The sequence below is a fragment of the Mandrillus leucophaeus genome, unplaced genomic scaffold (assembly GCF_000951045.1).
Source record: "Mandrillus leucophaeus isolate KB7577 unplaced genomic scaffold, Mleu.le_1.0 Scaffold4, whole genome shotgun sequence".
Taxonomy (NCBI): domain Eukaryota; kingdom Metazoa; phylum Chordata; class Mammalia; order Primates; family Cercopithecidae; genus Mandrillus; species Mandrillus leucophaeus.
In genome coordinates this window covers 12362242-12371413 of record NW_012104253.1, presented here as the reverse complement: position 1 = coordinate 12371413, position 9172 = coordinate 12362242, and the positions used below count along the sequence as shown (strand labels likewise).

The window sequence follows — 9172 nt, the reverse complement described above, 5'->3', positions numbered from 1 at the left end:
GTTTGTTTTATTTCTGTAATGTTTATAGTGATGTAAAAAAAAAAAAGAAATCATTGCCCAATCCAAGGCCATAAAGAGTTGTGCTCATGTTGTTTTATAGTTGTTGCTCTTATATTTAGGTCTTAATCATTTCTTATTTAATTTTTGTGCATGGTATAAGATAAAGCACCAGTTTCATTCTTTTGCCTATGGGTATCCAGCTGTCTCTGCATCATTTGTTGAAAAGATTATTGTTTTCCTATTGAATTGTCTTGATACTCTTGTCAAATATCAAGATATTAAATGCCTGGGTTTGTTTCTGGATTCAAAATTTTATTCCATTCTTAGGCCAGTAAATATCGAGTCCATAAATAAACACTTAAATATCTGGGTTTATTTCTGGACTCAGAATTTTATTTCATTCTTCCAGTAGCAGTCTCTCCTGATTACTGTAGCTTTGTACTAAGTTTTAAAATCACAGTGTGTAAATTTCCCAGCTTTGATTTTTTTCTTCAAGATTGCTTTGGCTATTTGGGGTTCCTTATATTTTCATATGAATTTTAGGCTCAGCTTGTCAATTTCTGCTCAGCTACCTGGGATTTTGACAGGGATTGCATTGAATGTATACATAAGTTTGGGGAATATTACCGTCTTTACCATTTTAAGCCTTCCAATTCATAAACAGAATTTCTTCTCATTTATTTAGGTCTTCTTTAATTTCTTCCAGTGATGTTTGGTAGTTTTCAGCATACAAATCCTCTACTACTTTTGTTGCATAAATGTTAGGTCTTTAAAATTTTTGATGGCATTGTACGTGGAATTGCTTTCTTAATTTTATTTTTGGATTGTTAATATATAAAACACAACTGAATTTTGTGTATTTATTACATATCTTACAAATTGGCTGAACTTGTTTATTAGTTCTAATAGTTTTTTATGGGTTCCTTAGAGTTTTGTATATGCAAGATCATGTCATCTACAAATAGGGATAGTTTTACTTCTTCCTTTCCAATCGGAATCACTTTTACTTATTTTTCTTGCCTAATTTTCTTGGCTATAATCTCTAGTTCAATGTTGAAGGAGTAAGAGCAGACATCTTCATCTTGTTCCTGATTTTGCAGTGAGGTGGGGAGGGGAGGGTTGTAATAGCTTTCAATCTTAATTGTTAAGTAAAATTTTAAATTGCTGTTTCAATCTTGTTTTAAGTCTATTCAGATTTTCTATTCCTTTCTGGGTCAGTTTTGGTAGTTTGTACCTTTGTAGAATTTTGTCTGTTAGAATTGTTTGCAGTATTCCGTAATAGTTTGTTTTATTTCTGTAATGTTTATAGTGATGTCCTTGTTTTGTTCCTGATTTTGATAATGTGAGTCTTCTCTCTTTTTTTCTTGGTCAGTCTAGCTAAAGGTTTGTCAATTGTATTGATCTTTTCAAAGAGGCAACTTTCAATTTCTTTGATTCTTTGTATTGTTTTTTATTTTCTATTTCATTTATTTTCACTCTAACCTTGATTTTCTGTTCCTTCCCTCTGCTTTCTTCGGACTTCATTTCCTGCTCTTCTTTTATTTTTCTTAAGGAGAAAGGTTTGGTCATTGATTTGAGATCTTTCCCTTTTTTAATATAGGTATTTTACAGCTATACATTCCTCTCTAAGTACTGTTTTCACTATATCCTATAAGTTTTAGTATGTTACTTTTTTTGATTCATCTCAAAGTATTTTCTAATTTTTTTGTGCTTTCTTCTTTGACCCTTTATTTAGGAGTATGTTATTTCATTTCTCATGTATTAGTGAATTTTCCAGTTTTCCTTCTGTTATTGGTTTCTAATTCTGTTCCATTGTGGTTGGAGAACAGGAGATTGTCTCCTGTTCTAGGGTTTGTGATTGTTACTCTTTATTATTATTGCTTGTTTAGTGACTTTTCTAAACTAATTGTGTAAAATTCATGTTCTTTGTTGTGTGTGGCCACTGAAGTCTCTGCTAGGTTAGCCTAGAGGTCAGCTAATGATTAGACAGAGACTTCCCTAGGTTCCTGGATCCAATCATTCTCTTAGTCTTTGCCAAGGGACTCTATGTGTTTTGGGGCATGCCTCCAACACTTGGGCGGGTAGTTCACAACTCTGCAGTAGCCTTTCCTTCTTATTTGCACAGAGCCTCAGTTAGGCAGAGGTGAAAGCTTACAGCAGTCTCAAATCTTTCCTGAGCATGTGAAGAACCCTGGGCACAGCCCTGTGCATGCTCATGGTCTGTTAGATTCCCAGAGATATCTAGGGGCTTTTCAAAGCCCACTGTGGATGTCTCGTTCCCCAGCTTTTCCTTTTATGCTTTTTGGTTAACTTATTACTTGTCCCAGCTGTCATCTGCCACTTCCAGCAACATGATTTAATAATTGCCTCTAATTGTTTTCGACAAACACATCCAAGAAAAAAGTTATTCACGCTGGGTAAGCTCAGATTCTGGTAAAATAAAGGCAGCCTTGAAAGTGGAGTCTTCTAGGAAAGCATCAGACAGGTCAAATAATAACAATTCTATGGTAATGAACTTGGGAGGTCCTCCAACCTTGTTCTGCCTCCTCTGGTGGCTGCTAGCCTGCTGTTTTTCAATGTGGTTGCATGCTGCTAGATTTCAAGGCTACTCCAGACCTGGCAAGAAGGAGTAAAAATAGGGAAAGTTAAAACTCCACAGAGTTCCCTGTTCTCACTAAGGTCCAACTGATTTTTTTTTTAAATAGACATTCCCTGGATTGCTGCAAACCTTAGGTTAATTCCAGAGCTCTGAAAAAGTTGATTCTGACAATTTTTTGCTGTTGTTCTCAAGGCTTCTATAAAAAATAAAAATTGCAGAAGTCCTTCCTCCACCATTTCATTGATGAGCAGGCCAGTTTTTAACCTGCATGTGCACACCTATATTCAGTGGCTTGTTAAGGAAACTATGCTTACACTCAATGGCTTATGAGGCCTCTTTTCCTCCATTGAATTGTTTCTGGATTCCCTTGGTAGGAGCCAGTGAGATCTGGACTGCCAGCCAGGGCACACGTTTAGTCTTGCACCAGTCTTGACTACATGACCTTGGGACAAAGGAGCTGAGATTTCCAAAGCACCTGCTGTGTGCCAGGCCCCGTGTGCTGGGTATTTTATGTACACTCTGTCACATCATTCTTGCAACAACCAAGAGATAACTTTCTCATTTAACACATGAAGAAACCAATAAGATGCAAAGCACTTAGCACTGTGCCCGCAGCTCATGGCAAATGCTGAATGTGTTGATTATTGCTGCCCCATTGTTGTTACGTATAAGCTATTACTGTCAGAGGAGGAAGTAGAGTTGGGATTCTCAAGGTCCTTTGGCTTCCAGTCCAGGGCTGTCTGATTCCAAAGCCCAACCATAACTTACATCCCCATTCCAGCTCCTCTGAGTGAGTCTGTTCCCACTCTGGGCCTCACTTTCCTTGTCCTGTCAAATGAAGGATTTTGAATGACTTAAGTTATTCAAGCAACAAGCACTTACTAAATTGTCTTGCCACTTCCAGGGTGACATTATGGAGTTCTGTGATTCTGCAAGATTAGTTGCCTAGAGTCACATCAGTGGCATTCTCTTATTTAGCTTGAAGACTAAACCGACAGGTAGACTGGCAGGTGTGTTACCCAGTGTGTTTCTCTCCCCCTCCTTTCTCGCTCTGCTCCTTCCCCCTGCAGAGGCCAGAGGGGACAAGGTCAAGTGGGTGTTCACCTGGCCCCTCATCTTCCTCCTATGCGTCACCATTCCCAACTGCAGCAAGCCCCGCTGGGAGAAGTTCTTCATGGTCACCTTCATCACCGCCACGCTGTGGATTGCTGTGTTCTCCTATATCATGGTGTGGCTGGTAAGTGGCGGGAGCAGGGGGTGGACAGTGTGCACAGCCAGGGAGAGGTGGGGAACTGAGTTCAAGGCTAACCACAGGTACTGCTATGCCACCTTTGGGCAAGTCACTGGCCTCACTGACCACAGCGTATTTCTCAGTAGAAAAGGGTTTGAATGACGTGCATGACTCTGAGCCAGGTACCCGGGATGCAGACACACAGCACAGTGCCTGCCTTTGAGTGTGAGGGAAGGAGACCAACCTTCACACAGGCAGCCTAAATCACAGTGCTAATTTAGGCAGCCTAAATCACTCTGGTGTTACAGGCAGAGCAGTATGACAGGTGGATGATCACCAAGTCCCCTTGGTTTCCAGGGTCCTGAGGGAATGTGAAGGAAGGAGACTGGAGTCAAGGGAGATGAGGTTGAACACAAGGCAGCTTGTTCCATGCTCCTGCCCAGGAATGCTCCTCCCTGCACTGATGTGCTGGATGCTGGTTTAAGTCCTTCACATAAACTCTTTCTTATCCTCATAACAACCCCAAGGGATGGGTGTTATTATCCCCGTCTAGCAAATGGGGGAAATCGAGGCATAGAGAAATTGAGTAATTTCCGCAAGGTTACACAGCTAGTGAGTGCTAGAGTTAGGATTAGGACCCAGGTATTGATCTCCTAAGCCCATGATCTCAGCTACTACTGTAAGCTGCCTCTCAGTTTGCTACTGGACTTTTCACATTTCATTGGATGGGAGTTTTACGGGCAGAGAGACATTGGTGTAGCTCCTCATAAGCTCCTATGGTCACACAGGACAGGTCCCCATATAAACCTTTCATCAGCTGGGCTGGGCTGGGTCAGGTCACACAGGAGCCTCCCTCCCCACTTTCTGTGTACCACCTAATGGGGTCCCCACTTCTCCTCCTCATTCCCAGGAGCAAAGAGAGGGAAGCAGTTCCAGCATGGCTGCAGTTCTGTTGATTGTGAAACTCACTCTCAGCCCCTTACACCCTAGTAATTAGCATCAAGTCCCTTTGTTCTCCTCCTAATGCCTGACACCAGCAGCAGAGAAGGCAAGAAATCTTGATGTGAGAGACAGCAGGGCCAGTAAATGTTCCATGCTGGCCAAGGGGCCACCTTTCCCTTAACTCCAGAGAAACCGTGTCGTTTAGCGGGGAACAAAGGATCCTGGATCACATGAGAACAGTGCTGAATCCTAGTCCTACCTCTTGCAAACCACGGAAGCTGGCGACTCCCTCTATGAAGTGGGGTGATCATCGCTCTCACAAGGCCATTGGGAGAATGAAAAGAGAGCCCAGCACTTTCTAGGCATTTGGCCAATCCTGTCTCTTCCCTCCCCGCAACCCAATCACACCTTCCCCCATCCCTCCCAGAGCATTACTGGGATTCTGAACAGTGTATGGGAGCCATTTTGCCTGTGCTTTCCTGAAATCCTACCCTTTGGCCGCCTCCCTCATCTCAGATGCTTCCTCAGGCTGATCAGAGACCTGCCCCAGCCTCTGTGAGTGTCCTTACACCTACTCGTGCAGCAGCCCTCCTGTCCCTGTGGCAGAGCCTCCCCAAGACACCAGCTGGTGGAAGGCACTGCCCCCAGCCTGCTCCCTTTCTCCCTTTCTCCTGGTACCCGCTTAGAGTTCTGTATCCCAAAAGAAAGCCCACGATGGACTCTGATTGTGTTTTAGTCAATGAAACAAGTCATGTAACTCAGGAGGGGCAGAACAACTCCAAGCCTTCAGGACCCCAGCATCTGCCCCAGCCCCAGACACACACACTTGGAACACCTTGGCCTTGGCTCAGCTGAATGCGGGACATGGGAACACTTGAATATTCAAGTCCCCCAGGACCTCATTCATGTCCCTCCTGACCACTCCCTTTCATACACTACTCCCAGCCCAGAACAGTTTGGTTAGACCGTGTCAGAAGCATCCAGTAGTTAGCCACTTATTGAAACCAACAGCCAATTAGGGGTGATTACCTGGTAACAGTTGGATGATCATGAGCATCACGGAATAATACACAGTTTGGCCACTAAGCAGTGCGATTTCTTATAGTGCCTTTCTTGTGTTGAATTAGTGTTGCATACACTATACCCAATTTCAACCTAATCTTACTTCCTCTTGTTCAGGTATTACGATTTGAGTTTGCAGCGTGGCTGATTGCTCATAACAGTAAATATTAGCCATTTTCACCATGAGATGCAGCAATGCTGTTTCCATGCTTCCATGATGAAGATTAAAGTCTCCATAGCCCACTCCATATGGGGGATGAGGAAGAAGAGTTGGAATTAGTTACTATCTAAACTCCCTAGAGGCTGGGTGTGGTGGCTTACACACCTGTAATCCCAGCACTTTGGGAGGCCAAGGCAGGAGGATCACTTGAGCCCAGGAGTTCGAGACTAACCTGGGCAACATAGCGAGACCCTGTGTCTACAAAAAATTAAAAATTTAGCCAGGCGTGGTGGCATGCACCTGTAGTTGCAGCTACTCAGGAGGCTGAGATGGGAGGATTGCTTAAACCTGAGAGGTTGAGGCCACAGTGAGCCGTGGTCAATCCACTGTACTCCAGCCTGGGCTATGGAGCAGAGCAAGATCCTGTCAAAAAAAAAAAAAAAAAAACAAAAAAAACTTCCCTAGAAAAAGATGACAATCAGAGAATGAAAACTGTGCCTTAAGTGAGTTGGATTTGCAATTTTTAAATTTTCTGAATAGAATTAAAGGCCAGTTCATCTTCAGATTTTAAGGAAAGGATCCAGTGATTTCTCTTACTGAAGTGTATTCCCAAAACAATATTACAAGTGAAAAAAAAAAAAGCATTTCATGACATTTGAGTGGGTGTGAGACTCAGGAAGATCAAATTAATGAATATGTGAATTTCTTCTCCAGTTATAGAAAATAACCATGTGATTAAATCAGTTCTGCTAATTATCACTGAGACAGGACACCACCTTGATGTATAAACCCCACCCATGTTTCTTAAACCAGGGTCCTGGGGTCACAGGAACCACTTTACTGGGGCACTCTTACCTATGGGTTTGAACTTCAGATAGCCTCAGTTTGGGGGAATAGAATGGCCTTGACAGTAAAAGTCTGTAAAGAAGGCAGTGCCCATGGTAGCCTTGATCTCTGCCTATGCAAGGCGTACCCGCCTGAGCACCCTACGCTTACTTTCACTGTGTCCTGGCAAGGCTCCAGCAAGCAGTGAAGACCCACCTGTCCATCCCCTACACCCCCACCTTTTATTAATACATCTCTCACCCCCAAGGCTTTGGAAGAATGATTCTTGAATGTCAGTATCAAAATGGAGAGGCCTTGGAAATGGATTGTCTATTTCCCCAGAACACTTGTGCAGTTGGAGAAACTGAGGACTAAAGAGAAGAAATGACTTCTGTAAAGTCATGCAGATAGGGCAGAGCCAAAACCAGCCCCCAGGGCCCTGGACTTGAATCTGCTTCCCTGTCTGAAGCCTGAGTGTCAGAGGGCTCAGAGGGCCTGGGCATGGAGTCCAGGGTAAAGCAGGGTTCATGTGGCATCCCTGGTCCTGAGCACTCTGAATGGTATGTGCACACTCAAGACCTTCCTTCCTTCCATCCTTCTGTCTTTTGGCTTCTTAGCCTCGTAGTTCAGTGTTGTTTTGTTTTGTTTTGTTTTTCAAAGAGGCAACCTCAGTAATTCCAAAATCACCATTTCCTACGCTTACAGTGTCTCTAATACTAGCAATATTTCTTCAGTCCATACACTGTTGTTTGAGAGTTTGTATCTCCAACCCCCATACTGCAGGTGACTATTATTGGATACACACTTGGGATCCCAGATGTCATCATGGGCATTACTTTCCTGGCAGCAGGGACAAGTGTTCCAGACTGCATGGCCAGCTTAATTGTCGCGAGACAAGGTATGGATTATGCCCCAGCCCTCACAGTCATGCAGTGCAGGCCGCTGCATCCTCATCCCTGCCTGACTTATAGTTGACCAAGTTGTGGCTCTTATGACTGGCAGTTGTCAAGTCCTACTATGGAGAAAAACTGTGACATCTAGAAAGCATCATTTATTAGATTCCATCCACAGAGAGAATGCTACCAAGATGAACTCCAGACCTCTATCTAGAAGCTTTTGCTAGAGTGGTTGTTTAAAAGCAAAAATGTTCTGAGGTCAGCAGTCAATGTGAGATTGAACAGAGGCCAAGCCCAAACTTTATACAGCAAATGAGCTAATAACAAGAAACATTCTGGTCCAAGAAAGGCAAAGCATGGGCATCCTATATATCCAACTTCCCCATTCTTCTTCTGACCTCTAGAACGTGTGTAATGTTTTGGTTTGTTTGGTGGTTTTTGTTTTGGGCTTACTACGTGGCATAGGCTGAGCAACACAAGGAGTGAGTGTATAAGCTTTGATGGTGGAACAAAAGAGCTGTAACAAGAGCAGGTTTTACTGACTTCTTCTTTTCTGCTAGCAAGGTAGCATACCAGCATAGACATCCGCAGATCTTCCTCGCAGCGCAGAGTTTGAAAGTATAGGGATGGGGATGGGTGAATAATGGCGTAAAATCTCACAGGAGACAGGAGAAAAGAACAGTGCGTAAAGAGAACGGTTGGCTTTGAGAAGAGGGACAGGACATTTTATTCCTCCAAGATGAAGGGTTGATTGGTTGGTTAGCGAGTTGTGCCTGAGAAACCATGAGATGAGGGGAAAGGAAGAGTGGGAGTATGTTTTCTGGTAGGCAGGGCCCTTACAGAGAATGGGGACAGTTAGGGACAGCAGCTGAGGGAGGAATGGAATTTAACTGAGTGACCTTTGATGTGAGCATGTTAGTTCCCTAGGGAGTCATAAGAAAGTGCCACAACACGGTGCCTTCAAATGACAGAAGTTCACTGTCTCACAGCTCTGGCAGCCAGAAGTCTGAAAGCCAGGTGTCAGCAGGGCTATGGTCCCTTGAAGGCTCTAGGAGAGGACCCTTCCTTGCCCCTTCCTAGCTTCCAGTGGTCGCGCAATCCTTGGGTCTCCCTGGCTTGTAGCTGCATCACTTCAATCTCTGCCTCTGCCTTCATACCACATTCTTCCCTTGGTATGTCTGTGTCGACTTCCTCTTCCTCCTTCTCCTCCCCCTCCTCCTCCTCTTCATCCTCCTCTTTTTCCTCCTTCTCCTTCCTTCTTTCCTTCCTTCCTTCTTTCCTTCCTTCCTTCCTTCCTTCCCTCCTTCCTTCCCCTCCTCCTTCTTCTTCCTCTTTTTTTTTTTTTTTGTGATGGAGTCTCACTTTGTCACCCAGGCTGGAGTACAGTAGCATGATCTTGGCTTACTGCAGCCTCTGCCTCCTGGGTTCAAGCAGTTCTCCTGCCTCACCCTCCTGAG

The 9172-nt window shown here is 43.9% G+C and overlaps 1 protein-coding gene across 3 annotated transcripts in view; it reads left to right on the top strand.

The window, feature by feature from the left end:
* The window catches only part of SLC24A4 (solute carrier family 24 (sodium/potassium/calcium exchanger), member 4), a 189426-nt gene that overhangs the window by 172486 nt on the left and 7768 nt on the right, over positions 1 to 9172 (top strand). For all 3 annotated transcript variants that reach the window (XM_011991760.1, XM_011991759.1, XM_011991758.1), the window contains exons 13-14: positions 3670 to 3836; positions 7603 to 7717. In XM_011991760.1, the coding sequence (XP_011847150.1) occupies positions 3670 to 3836; positions 7603 to 7717 (282 nt within the window). The remainder of the gene's footprint in view (positions 1 to 3669; positions 3837 to 7602; positions 7718 to 9172) is intronic.